This window comes from Dermacentor variabilis, chromosome 7, assembly GCF_050947875.1.
Source record: "Dermacentor variabilis isolate Ectoservices chromosome 7, ASM5094787v1, whole genome shotgun sequence".
In the NCBI taxonomy this organism is placed as follows: domain Eukaryota; kingdom Metazoa; phylum Arthropoda; class Arachnida; order Ixodida; family Ixodidae; genus Dermacentor; species Dermacentor variabilis.
In genome coordinates this window covers 128970295-128983623 of record NC_134574.1, presented here as the reverse complement: position 1 = coordinate 128983623, position 13329 = coordinate 128970295, and the positions used below count along the sequence as shown (strand labels likewise).

Below are 13329 nucleotides of genomic sequence, written 5' to 3'. Positions count from 1 at the left end.
CTCCATATCTTCACTACACGAAACTGTGCTCTTTATGCAGTCCAAAATTTTTTGCGTTTGGGTCTCGGATGTGCCGCTCCCGCTGTGTCGCCACTCCTTTGTCACTCTCGGACACCTTTATCGGAGGCCCACCTTGAAGTGTTGACCACAAGTGCACCACAGAAAAAAAATGGTGCAGTAGGCAGGGCATTGCTGTTGGCACCTCTCAAGCCAAGAGAACCTGATCAGTTTGAGGGGGAGTAGGGACAGTAAATCTTGAACTGCTTGCGTGTCCGTTTGTATTAAGCTTATTTTCAAAGATTTCTTTGTAAGCATACCTGAACGTCATTGCACTCATTCCAGCACGTAGCTTGAGTTTTGAAAAGACCCAGCATTTCGGGGCTCCCCTTTTGATTTTCGGCGACGAGTGGCACAACGCGGCGTTTTGAATGTGCTTGCAGGTATTATGGTCCACCGTCGTACCCGCCCGCCCTGACGGGTCCCCCGCCTCCCATGGCAACGGCGGCGGCGGCGGCGCTCATGCCCCCGCCCACGGCCAGTGCTAGCTCGGCAGCTGCTCCTCCTGCCTACGGTGTGAACCACGTCATGCCCATGAGCGGGGCGCCCGTGCACCGGCACTACGGCAGCGCCTTCACTGTGCCCCACTATGGACATGCGGTGCCGTACCCACAGGCAGAGTACAGTGAGTACTGCCCCAACCCTCGTGGCTTGTCTCAACCATACGAAGCAAATAGATAGCGAAGCCAGGGGAAGCACAGGGAAAGTTAATTTACGTGTTTAATTGAAATGGTAAAAATAATAAGGTAGAGGGAGGTGAAAGTGGAGAAAAGGATAACTTGCCATGGGGTGGGAGCTTTTACCGACTGCTCATTTACAAATTAGGCTACCCTGGCCACCGTCCTCACTTCTGATGTTGTGTGTAGATCAGCCGTGGGAGTGTTGGTCAGGGCCGTGGCAGACATCCCTTTAACCACAGGCATGGCGTAGCACAAGAGCAGGCAACTGGCTGATGAAACCACGCATGCTCCCTCATGGCATCAAGGTTGCCAAAGTCGAGCCCTCGCTTAGCAATGAGCAAAATAAGTTGATTTTTCTTTTTTTTTTTAGTCACAGTCGGACAAAAGCCATACAATGAGATGTGTCAGCAGGGTTATGCAGCTTCAGGAATTTAAGTTCTTCAAATGTGTGTCTTTCTCTCACGCATTGCATGTTTGTGTGCACAGTGCACTTGTGGCACGCAAGTCAGTGATTTTTTTTCGGTCTCATTGTGAGGTCATCTCTGCTCTTTGCAGTTCAGCACAGAACACATTCAGCATTGTTCATGTGGTAAAACAAAACATTGCATGAAATGCAATTCGTAACATCGCAAGCCGTCTTGAGGGCAGTTAGGTTTTGAGATATAACATGCATAATTTCCTTTCCTTTTTTTCTGCTTTCTTGTAAGGCCGGCCTAGAGGATCCGCGTAGGGAATTATCTTATTTGTAGAAAGTGTATTTGAAAGATTGTACAGGTAGTTTAGTGCAGTCTGACGGAACTGTGGGGCTGGAAGCTTCATGTCATCAGGCGCCCTCGAAATTGGCCCAAGTGCAATTGCATGTCGTGTAGAATTCTGAGAGTTCTCCCGTAAACTGAACTGGACTCTCAGGTGGGATTCTTTCTCTGCGTTTCCAGTGCCCAGCTACTACCAACCTGCGGGGCCATTGATCCAGCCGCCGCCACACGACCAATGCCTCATTCACAAGCCCGTGCCGTACCACCCGCAGCACCGGCCCACCCCAGTTGCCCCGCCTCCGCCACCCAGTAGTGGGTTCCCCTCTCCTCATTGCCCTTCCCCTCTCTGCCCCCCACCCCCTCCACAGCACTGTTACTCGGAACACATGCCTTGCAGTCCCCCGCCACAGCCCCAGGGCAGCGGAGCCCCGGGCCCCACTCCTCCACAGGGCTACCCGCCCTATCGGCCTGGCCCCTACCACGCCCAGCCCCCTTTCCAGCCTCAGCCTGCCTCTAGCTCGTCCAGCGCTCCGCCCCCAGTTTCATCATCGGCCGTGGCGCCACCTCCGGCTCCGCCACCCCAGTCAACCTCCAACTCTTACCAGATGTCGACGACGGCGTCTGCGGCGACTGTGCCCAAGTCGGAGCCCGTGACGCCACCGGAGACCAAGTCGCCGTCGCAGGGCAACGACTTTTCGGACGCTTCCAAAGCGGCAGGAAAGGACGGCGGGGCCAATGGCGAGTCGCGGACGACCCCCTTCCAGCCGGAGGCACAGCTGTCTGTGGTCGAGCCTCTAGTCCTGACACAGAACACGCCCAAGCCGCCACCAGTGAAGCCGATGGCAACAACGCTGCAGTCGGAGACGAACATCGCAGCTATAGAGCCGGTGGCGGCCATGAAGAAGAGGCCGAGGAGTGTGGAGAAGCAAATTAAGACGGCCACGGTGGCAGCGCAACAGAGGTTGAGCCGAGCCTCGTCGGCAGAGGAAAGAACGACCGATAAAAAGCCCTCTTCAGCAAAGACTGTAAAACGGAGCTTCCTGAAGACCACTGAGACAGATAAGGTACCGCTTTGTGTTACGATTGGAGCGATAGCCATTGCGTTGCCCAACAGGCAATGCTGAAGCCAAGGAAAGCATGGGGAAATTATCTGTTCTGTATCTTTAATTGAAGCATAGAAATAATGAGTCAAAGGAAAATGGAACTGAACGTGAGTACAACTTGCTGCAGGTGGGAGCCAAACGTCTTCCGCATTATGCGGGCAATCACTCTACCATGGAGTGGTCACCACGGTAACCCTCGTGCCATACCTCGGGACCACGAGTGGCACTGTATAACACTGCCATAGCTACAGCTAGTCCACAAAGCGGAGGGGAGGATGGGCACTGTGGAAGCTCGGTTGGTAGATCGATCATCACATGCCTAATTATGCAAAAGACACACGAGTTTGGCTCCCACCTGCAGCAAGTTGTCTTTACATTCCCTTTCATATCCCTTTTTCTTATTATTTGCGCATTTCAGTTTTCAATTGAACGTAATTTCCCTAGAAACTGTACTCGTACGGCAAAGACTTTGCAGGACAGAAAACCGTCGCCATAAAGGGTTAAAAATGCACAAGAAATAGTCAAGAAAAGGCTGTTAGTCATTGAGCGTTAGTTCTCTTTTTTCCCTCTTTGTTACAAAATGCTTTTGGGTACATAAATCGGGGGAAGTGGTGGTAATGTGAGCGGCATACTCTCTAATAGTCACTGGTCATGTCAGTATTTATTTAAATCCACCCATGTAATTAGTGAAGTTTGTCTTCATGTAAGCCAATCCTCCATGCGTTTCAAACTTCTCCTCGTGATATCGCTCCAGGTGTGCCTGTCGGCTGCTAAAAACGGCCTCAAGAAGTCTCTTCCAAACCATGTGGCAGCCGTGGGAGTCGCAGAGAAAAAGAGGCTGAGGCTATCCGTCGGACCAGAGGACGCCACCCCTCCGACCGAGGACTCGTCCGAAACGGCGGAAAAGGTTTCTTCCTCCGCATCTGCGACATCGACGCACGTGGCGAGCAAGAAAAGTGCTGTAGTGACGAACGCTGCCAACGACAGTGAAGGTGGTGTGAGCGAACATGCCGCGGGCCTGCCGCCGGGCAAGCCGCGGAAGGAGAACGGCTCGGCCAGCACCGCGCAGCCGACCACAAAGAAGACGCAGTCGTCTTCTGTGTCTGGTGCGGCGGGGCCAAAAAACTCTTCCCTGCTGCAGGGCAGCAAGACCCCCGTGGTAGTGCTTCCCCCAAAACTGCTGCTGAGCAGCAAGCGACTGCCGCGGAGGAAGTTTGCTCACGGGTGGTCTTGGGACGGCGAGCCCATCCAGAGGGTCGTCGTCATGAATGTGAGTGGCGACGAGGACAAGTTTTTTTGTCGAGTGTGTGTACAGTCGGCCGCAGAGTATTGCAGGATGCGTGTTCCGTGGCAATCGTGGATTTCAGCTTTGCTAAGGCTTTGCTTATGATTCAATGAACTGCTCTGTGTGTCGCAAAAGCTGCTGCAAATTGAAACTAATTTGAGGCTACGGACCCAGGGCCGTTGCAGGAGTTCAGCTTTTTTTGTGCACGTACCTTGTCCTGTAAACATTTAATCTGTAAGCTGTACATTTTTGCATGGAGGGATGATGTTATTCAAACATTCTTCTCCTCTACCTTTATTCATTTCCAATCATCTGTGCCTTCATGTGGCTGACCTCTCCAGTAAGTACGTCACGACTTTGTGCGGGCGAATGACAAAAGTATTCAGACGTGTTTTCTTTCCCTTGATCTATGTTAGTTTGCACTGCCTAAGGATGAAAGTATGAAAAGAATCATTCAAATATATGGCCCGGCATGGTCAACACGCAATTTTGTAAACATTCATAACAGCAGAATCAAAGCGAGAATAAAAGGTGCAGTGGCGCCGACTCCAGCTATATATTTTTCATCTCGTCAAGGAAGTGGTTCTTTTTTCATATTATCGTCCATTTGCTGTCATGTGCAAGATACTACTTCAATTCACATAAGATTGCTGAAGTAACCGTAATCAAGGAAAATACTGTACACTGGTTTGAATGCGAAACTGGTCCAGGCAACCCTGAAAGTTGCCTCTCACAATGCCAATACAGTGGATGACCGATAATTCTGAATCCACGGGGAACGTAAATAAGACTGAACTATTGAATGTCCGAAAAAAAATGAATTTATCAAAAAAATATTGCTTTATTTACATTTTAAGGCTCCTGTGTAAGGAACAAGTGGTCGATGCGTTACTGCACGCACTTCCGCTTACGTGCAACTAAGTGTGTTCATGCCATATTTATAGACATCCATCTTGACTACTGGTACCCATATTCTTTCTCGAGCTCTTCGCTGGACCGAAAGGCCACAACCTTTTGCGCCAGCTTATTGAGGTGTCGTGTCTTTACAGCGTAATCCTTAATGAACGCACGGAAATGACCGACGAGCCAAAGAAAAACACGGAGTGAGCGTAGGTCCTATGGATAGGAGAGCGTCTGCATCCTTTGTGCAGATTCTTGTTTTGTTGCTTTAGTTTATAAAATAAAGCACTCGTATCCGGAAACAGCATTCTTCTGAAAAGATTGCGTATTCTTATCTTTAATTTCTGTGTTCGACTCGATGAGGGCTTCTACCACGTCTAATAGGCGTTTTTCATTTTCTTCTCACGTACGTCAGTATATGATTATATCGTCAATGTATACGTTTGAAAACTTTCCTGGCAACTCAACGAGAATGCCGTTTAGCATTTTCTGACAAGAAGCTCCACAATTTCTCGAACAAAATTGCAAGCGTTGGTACGAGTACATTTCGAAGCGCGTTACAAAAGCAATACGCTGCTTGTAGTATTCTTGAACTGGCACTTTAACTGCCGAATTTGAGTTTAGCTGTACGCTGATGCAAGGGCTGCAAAAGCTCGAGTCAGATCCGCATGTAGAAGGCCCCGGTGCACGCAGCACATCATCCTCCGAGTTAGAGTCGCCGTTTGACAGTGGGAGAATTCGCTCAATTATTTCGTCATCGTTCACTTCGGCACACGACGAAGCCGCGCTGCCAACGTCTGCAATGTGTTCAAATCTAACGGCGGCAGGAATTGGCACACCACAGCCTAGCAGGTCATCAATGATGTCCGCATTTAAGCTCGCAGTGGTAGGTGGCAGTTCAGCCTCTTCAATTGCGGAGTCGGGTTCATTCGGACTGCGACTCAAACTCAGAGGTGGACTGCGAGGGCACCGTCGGTGCTATTTGATGTGGTCTATAACTTCACGAGAAAGACTTCTTGAAGCCAGTAAGAGCGCTGTCTGGAACGCAAACTAAACAAACAAGCACAGCATGGCAGAACACTATCCGCAAGGCAAACTCAACAAACAGAATGGCGATAACGGGCCAAGAGCGAGAGCGCCAGAAAAGGATGTGATGATCACAATGTTGATGCAATCTCACAGTTCAGGCAAAGCCTCTAAAATCGGCATTTGCAGTTAAATTTCAGAAGCGCAGAGCAGCGACCAAGACAAGGCATCAGAGATTACCATCTAACGTGCAACTTCTGTGGCCATACTTGATGTCTTCGCGTTGCCAGAGGAGATAATGACAACAGAGTTTGTATACGCTACAGCCACAAACTGAGTCTGGATAATCGATTGTAGAGCTGGCGGCCGTCTGAAATATTGGTCGTCTTCGCACATTAAGTCTATTGGGCCATTGGCGGTGCCACGAAGCTGTCCGAATTACCAAGCGTGTCCAGATTATCAGTGTTCGATTTATCAGTCTGCGACTGTAGTACCATTCAGAATAAACACAAATGAGTAACTGAATTGTGACTGCAAAAGTTCGACTACAAAAGAACTCTACATGCTTTTCCATCGCAAAATATAGTCTTGGTGGAAAAAAAATCTGAGATTGCTTTGTGAATGTTACGTCACTGCTAAAACCTTCGCACTACCAGGCATGTTGAACAAAGTTGCTCATAGAAATAGAATCCCTGCAGAATCTGTTTGAAGATGGCTCCACGAGATGCCCGGATTGACATTGGTGCTTCCATAAATGACATAATTGGCAAGCAAACTGGCTAGCAGGGACCTTTGTTTGAGGGCACAAGTTAATAGTGCATAGGCCAATTATTATTTTTTGAAGGGCTATGCTGTTCTCAGCAGAACGTGCATGCAGAAAGGTAGTGCAGAAGGTTATTTGCCGCACACAGAATGTAGTTAAGCTTCGTTATAACGGAGTCATGTCTGACACAAACATGCCTTGTTTATATCTGATATTTGTTATAAGCATACACGCTCATACATATGGGGAAAAATTAATAATTGGTTACATGCGAAAGAAACCTGAGAACGATGCTTCTGATGGGTTAGTGAAGGGTCTCCTGTCAATCTTGATGACCGTTCAGCAGCTCGCTGTATGCGTGGCACGCAAACAATCTCTGCACTGTTAATGTGCAACTCGGTAGTCAATGTGATTATGCGAGATCAGCATGTTGGCTTGCTGGTTGTGGGGCCCACCAAGACATTATCCATTGGCCAAAATGGTAGCTCATTTCTGCGCTGTTCCAAATTACTCTTGCTGAGTGTCTGTTTTTACTGCCATAATATACTACTTACATTGAAGTGGGAGCAAACAAATGTATACATCCTCTTTGCTGTAACGGATAGTGTAGCAGTCTTGGAAAGGACAACAGCACAAAAACTAGTTTCCTGTAGGAGAACATGTGTCCCGAAACTAAAAGTCAAACACTGTTGCAGAATTTGTAAAGGCATTTTACTGCTTCCGTCTGTCTGATAGGTGCATCTCTCCACTGAACACTTCTCTTGTGGCCCCTATGATCAGGAGACGCTACCGCTTTGCAATTGGACAAGGTGCTTAAGTTGCTTGCGGGTGCTCAAGCAGTGGACAATGTTCCTTTATGCGCGAGATGTTGCTGGTACTCTTCTATGGCAGCACGACGAAGTGCTAGGAAGGGTCCCACTTTCAAGTATTTGCAACGTTAACGTGCAGAGCTCTCTGCAGCAATGTTGTCTCATAACCTTGCTTTCAGCTTTGCTGTGGCAGTAGGATAGCCCTTCCTTGAAAATAAAAGTGCGCAGTCATTGCATTTCACCGGTGCTAACATATGGGGCAGAAACTTAGAGGTTAACAAAGAAGCTGGAGAACAAGTTAAGGACCGCGCAATGAGCGTTGCAACAAACAATCATAAGTGTAATGTTAAAAGACACGAAGCCAGCAGTATAGTTTGAAGAGCAAAGGGGGGTAGTTGATATTCTAGTTGGAGCTGAGCAGTTCATGTAATGGTAGAGCAGATAGGTAACTGATGATCTGTGTGAGTGAAAGAATGAATGTGAAAAGAAGGAAAGCCAAGTCTGGGACTGCATAAAACTACATGGTGGTGTGATGAAATCAGTAAATTTGCAGGCATAAGATGGTGTTAGCTGGTACAAAAAAAAAATGAAAAAATTAGAGATCACCGAGAGATGCCTTTGTCCATCAGAGGACATGAATAAGCTTATGAAAATGATGGCGGTAGAATGGAATGGCATTTGTGACCTGTCGGTGCGGAGCATCACTTTGGCCTTTCACAAATGCAAAAAGTGCTGACAGGCATTAGCGTCTGGAGAAGGGATCGCTACAAAGTCGAAACCCTAATGTTATATGTACTTCATTTTATCAACATTTGACTGTGTTTCTGTGCTTTTTGTGGTGCATTGAGTTCTAAGCATTGTCATCTCTCTTGTGCAGAACGAGGATACCCCACGCTTCCGGCTGTGCTTCCCAGCGATGCGGCACGTGGAGGGTGATGTAATTCGGGTACGGGACTGCGTGCTACTCCGGTCGGGGCCGCGCAAGATCGACCTACCATTTGTGGCCAAAGTGGCGGCACTGTGGGAGAATGCGGACGATGGCGAAATGATGATGAGTCTTCTGTGGTACTATCGGCCCGAGCACACCGACCAGGGCCGCAAGTCGCACCACATGGAGGATGAGATCTTTGCCTCCAAGCACCGCGACGCCAACAGTGTTGCTTGCATCGAGGACAAGTGCTATGTGCTGACCTTTGCCGAATACTGCAGGTGAGGAGCAAAATGTAAAGTGGGCTTGCCTCTTGTTTCATAGCTATGAGCTATGATGATGATGGTGGTGGCGGCTAATGGCATCCTATTTGAATCGGGCTGGCGACAAATAGCCCCCTATGCTGTTTCATGCATAGGGCAATGCTATGAAGGCTACAGAGACTTCTCGCACTGCTCACATGTGCCACCGAAACCTAGTGCGCCACTTATGAAACAGCTATATGAATATGCGCACTACATTCTATGCACTTGTAATTTGGTTTATTCACTGCGTTCTGTGCAGTTGTTGTTGTCCCATGCGACGTAAGCATACGGCTACTCGCCAAAGCCTCAAACTGCGCTCAGACTGCTATGCAGAATAACAACCACTAGCAGCCAACTATAAACACTTTTATTCATTTGGCCTCGTTGCGTCTGCCGCTCTCATCGTTTGACGTGCTTGCCTCGCCAGTGCCCTCCCAAAGCCAGTCGTCTTCTTTGCTGTCCATTACTCTGAGATTCCTGTCACCTTGGAGCTCTCAACCACAGCCTCAAATGAAACCGCACGCCACAAATTCAGTCACACGCGCACTTATTGCAGTTATGGCTTCTTAATGTACCATAAACACCACACAGCTCAATCTGGTAAACAGCACGGTCCAGCACAGCAGATACCGTTGAATCATGCAGGGTCTGTGCCCCCGTGTAATCGCGACCAAACGGGATACCACGACAACAATGTCTGTGTTGGCAGGACAGTAAACAGTGCCATCTAGCAGCATATTCAACAAACATAACCAGCATGCAAGGGGTGCCCTCCGACGTCGCAAAAAGCATGCCAGTGTGTTCTTTGAGGCCGCACACGTGGGTGCGCATGATGCTTCGTGGAACTTTCTTTTTTCCTCCAAAATTTTCACACCCCAATGTGAAGGCATGGGCCTTACACTAGTAAATATGGTACTACCTAACACATGTACTACTCTCTTTCTTGCATCAAAGAACTCTTACCGTTGTGAGGCAAGCATTCCAATAAACGTGTCGTTTCCTTTGCTTCACAGGTATCGAGCTCGAGCAAAGATGCTTGAAGAAGGGATCCGGCCACCGATGGCAGTAGTGCCAGACCAAGAAGGCGGCTATGCTCGAAGTGACAGGCTGCCTCCAGGTCGAATGGACCCACAGATGGTGTTCTTCTGCCGGCGCGTGTACGACTTCCGTCAGAAGCGCATCCTCAAGAACCCTTCCTGAAGATGTTGTGCACCGAGGACACCCCTTTCTCTCCTTCGAGGACAGCTTAGGCAACGGATGACGCATTCCGACACAGCGGTGTGACCCATGGCAGTTCCCGTGTTCCACCTCCATCATTTTGTTTGTTTTATGTTACTCTCTCTGTTCATCCGTGGCATCATTCACGATGGGTTCCTTTTGTTTGTCTGGGCTGGGCAATACACTCGGATGTCATTTCGTAGTTTCCTGTTTTGATCGCTGAAAACAGCGGTGCACGCAATGAATGTTTGCAGCAGTGACACGAAGTAATGGAGCCGAGTTGGGAAAGACAGTCTGGCCCACCAGTTGCCAAGTTGAAGCGTGCTGCAGCTTGCAACTGTCGATTTTCGAGTGCCGCTTTCATTGCCGTCAGCAGAGGTATGGTTTGGTGCTGCGGAGGCACCCTTATACAGTGCAATGAGAAGTGGAAGCAAGTTTGCAAGTACTTGCAGTTTGGGTTATGGGCACCTTTCAGCGTGCATGCAGTGACCGTGCACAGCTAGAGATTACAGAGAAACTCTACAGTCCATCTGAACAGAGCCCAAAGTTAAATAAGTTGCTACTAACTCATCATTTGTCACACCTATTCAAAGCTGAGTGCTGATCTTAAGATGTGCTGTTCCTATGCAGCAGAGTTCTTGTTTGCACATTGAGCAGTTGAGTTTTGTTTATTCCATCCTTTCTGCAGAACCAGTGAGCTTGCACTACGAGATTTCTATAGCGCATTGTGCATCTCGGTATGAACAAAGCTAAAGCTTTCAGTCTAATGGTAACTGACAGAAAAAGCAACATAACCAAATGAAAGCCTGATCAAAAGCCCCATGCACAGTCTAGTTCGTTGTGATTTGAGGACTTTGGATTTGCTGCAGTGGGTAGTAGTAATAGTAGTTCTGGAATACATGTACCTGGGCAGTTTGTTTCATCATATATTTGTAAGTATGTTGTGCTGATTACTGACCAAGGGCCTCTTCTTTTTGGACCCTTCATTTGCGAAGTGCTACTGGAGGGGACAGGCATACTTATGGAAATATTGGCAGCCAAGCATTGTAGAGCTGGTTAATACAGTGCACGCATGTTGAGGTAAAAATTTCACCATACACTTGAAAGGCACAATCAGTTCAGAGCAGTGCTCAAGCGTATGTGCATGTCAGCTCTATGTATGTTACATTCGTCGATTCTTCCTAAATGTATTTGTGTGGACTAAATTGTTGTGTTACTCTCACTAGATGTGAGATCCTGTGTTAAACAGCTGCACCAGTTTGTGGCCGGTTGCTGATTTTTAGTGAGTTTGTTGCATCCCCATTGTCACTTGCAAAGTTGCTCGTGTGTTGTTTCTTGCGAAAGTGTTTCATATTTTTTTACTTGATGCAGTATTTTTCTTTCATATGTGAATGTGCAAGAAAGGTTGTCAGCTTAATTGATCCAAGCCGGAGCATTGAAGAAGTTTTGCACAGGAAAAACGCAGCAGATGTCTTTGCCCAAGAAGATGAGCGCCAATCGTGCTCCGAGTGGAGCACGCAGAGCCATTTACATGCCACCAGTTCTGAATTCAACCTTCACCCCATATCCCATCTTCCCGCTCCTGGTTCATGCGAAAGGGAAAAAATGCAGACTGTTTACATACGGGGAGAGACTGAAGTCTGGCACAAATGCGACAGCCGGAAGTTGGGAGCACGTCCTGTGAACTAAATGCGGACCAATCACGATCAAACCCGGACAAGCAGCATCTATCGTCACCCTTCAGGAGCAAATCTACAGTCATCATTCCCACTGTCAACTGCTGTGTTGCAAGGCTGTCCTCCAAAGACATTTTCAATCAGCACAAAGTAACTGAGGCGACGTGTGGCACCATAAGTGTTTGGGACATGTGCTGTGTTGTCAAAAACCACTCGCGTACACGAGCGGAGGTTGTGCCTCTGCGTGAACTTTGTTCCACTAGCAGTGACCCTGCGGAAACGGCAAGAGCAACATTGAATCAGTGTGTTATCGCCGTCACGAGCCATTCGAAGAGGCACAGGAGCCCCTGGGTTCGGCGGTGCCCTCGCACTAGTTTGCCTGAAGTTCTGGGGGGGAGGGGGTGTGCTTCGTGTCAGGACTTCTGTTAATAATTTGCTGTGAAATACACTCTCACCTTTCTCTTCTTTTTTTTTTCTGAAACCACTGTGTGCGAGTTCTTTAGCTTTTGAAACCTAGGTGTCTTTTTCTTTCCCTCTTTTCTTTTTTTTTTTGTAACGCTTAGTTGCAGGGCAACAGCACATTACTTTTCCATCTGCTGCTGCCACGCTCTGGAATCGCAGGTGTGGTGAACGAACTTCGTTAACTGCAGCGAGCTGTTGCCATTCAAATATTCTCATCCTCCGTTTCACTGAAAGGTTGCTGCATGCCTTAATTTCTTACCCTACATTGTACAAAGAAGCACACAGCAAATTTTTTTATAATCTCCCCTTCTTTCTTGTCAGATTTGCCCGGGATTGGTGGTCTTACATGCTGTGCCACTAATTTCATCCCGTTTCTCCCTGCATTTATGCAAATGAGATGATGCCTATCTATATATAAATACATATATAAATATATATATATATATGAGAGTATATAAAAATGCACATACTGTGTTAGTCAGTCATCAAACTGTTAGTTTTGGCAACTTTAGATTCTTCTTTCATCCCATCTTGGTTTTTGTTTTTTGTTTTTATTGCACAAGGACTTTAATATATACACTTTCTGCTGTTTTCTGCATGCTTCTCCAGCCTGTAGATTTTTGCCCCTTTTCCTTATGTTACGCGTCTTTTCCATTTGCATTGTAGTTTTGAGGATGTGTCCCTAAAGGTACAGACCCACATATTTATTTGTAACAATCCACCTGCCCAATTTTTAAGAATATACATACAGATAACAGTTGAACCTCATTATAATGAAGTTGCGTCTGATACAAAAATACTTTGGTTATATTCAGTATTAATAATTTTAATGAGTAGCATTCTAGGTTTACTTTGTTTTATCTGATAATTCGTTATATACATGTTCAATATATGAAGGTTCAATTGTATCTGAAAGCTAAAGAACTCTGCAGGGTGGACATAACAGGGGTGGCTAGCTTGTTTCGATGCTAATGACCAGCGCATCATCTGCGACTTCACAGGAACTGCTGCAAAATTTTTGCATTCAACTTGACATTAGGCACTTTATGCAAGTGTTCCATTCTTTGTTGTTTGCATCTCCACCGGGGCAAGTCGTAGTTGTAGGACTTGGAAGTCTTCTAAGCTGTGTTCGATATGAGGGTCCACTCTATATAGACCTCTGTGTAAATGTGACAGAAATCACTTCCTTCTGTTTCAGCCCCTAGCACCTGCCTATTAGGGAGCTTTAGGTGCCCCGGATTCACGTGGCTGCTGGGTAGTCCTCGCGCTCTTCAGGAAGAGTGGAGAAAAGTGTGCCGAACCACATTGCCACCCTACTGGTTTCGAAGTCCAATGGCACCTCAGAGACCAAGCATTTGGGAA

The 13329-nt window shown here is 47.4% G+C and overlaps 1 protein-coding gene across 4 annotated transcripts in view; it reads left to right on the top strand.

The window, feature by feature from the left end:
• Hers (Histone gene-specific Epigenetic Repressor in late S phase) overlaps positions 1–11970 on the top strand; it is an 88648-nt gene extending 76678 nt beyond the window's left edge. For all 4 annotated transcript variants that reach the window (XM_075699254.1, XM_075699253.1, XM_075699256.1 and 1 more), the window contains 5 exons: positions 441–682; positions 1673–2556; positions 3350–3865; positions 8256–8587; positions 9625–11970. In XM_075699254.1, coding sequence (XP_075555369.1) covers positions 441–682; positions 1673–2556; positions 3350–3865; positions 8256–8587; positions 9625–9811 — 2161 coding nt within the window. In that variant the 3' untranslated portion in view covers positions 9812–11970. The remainder of the gene's footprint in view (positions 1–440; positions 683–1672; positions 2557–3349; positions 3866–8255; positions 8588–9624) is intronic.
• Positions 11971–13329: the final 1359 nt, after the last annotated feature.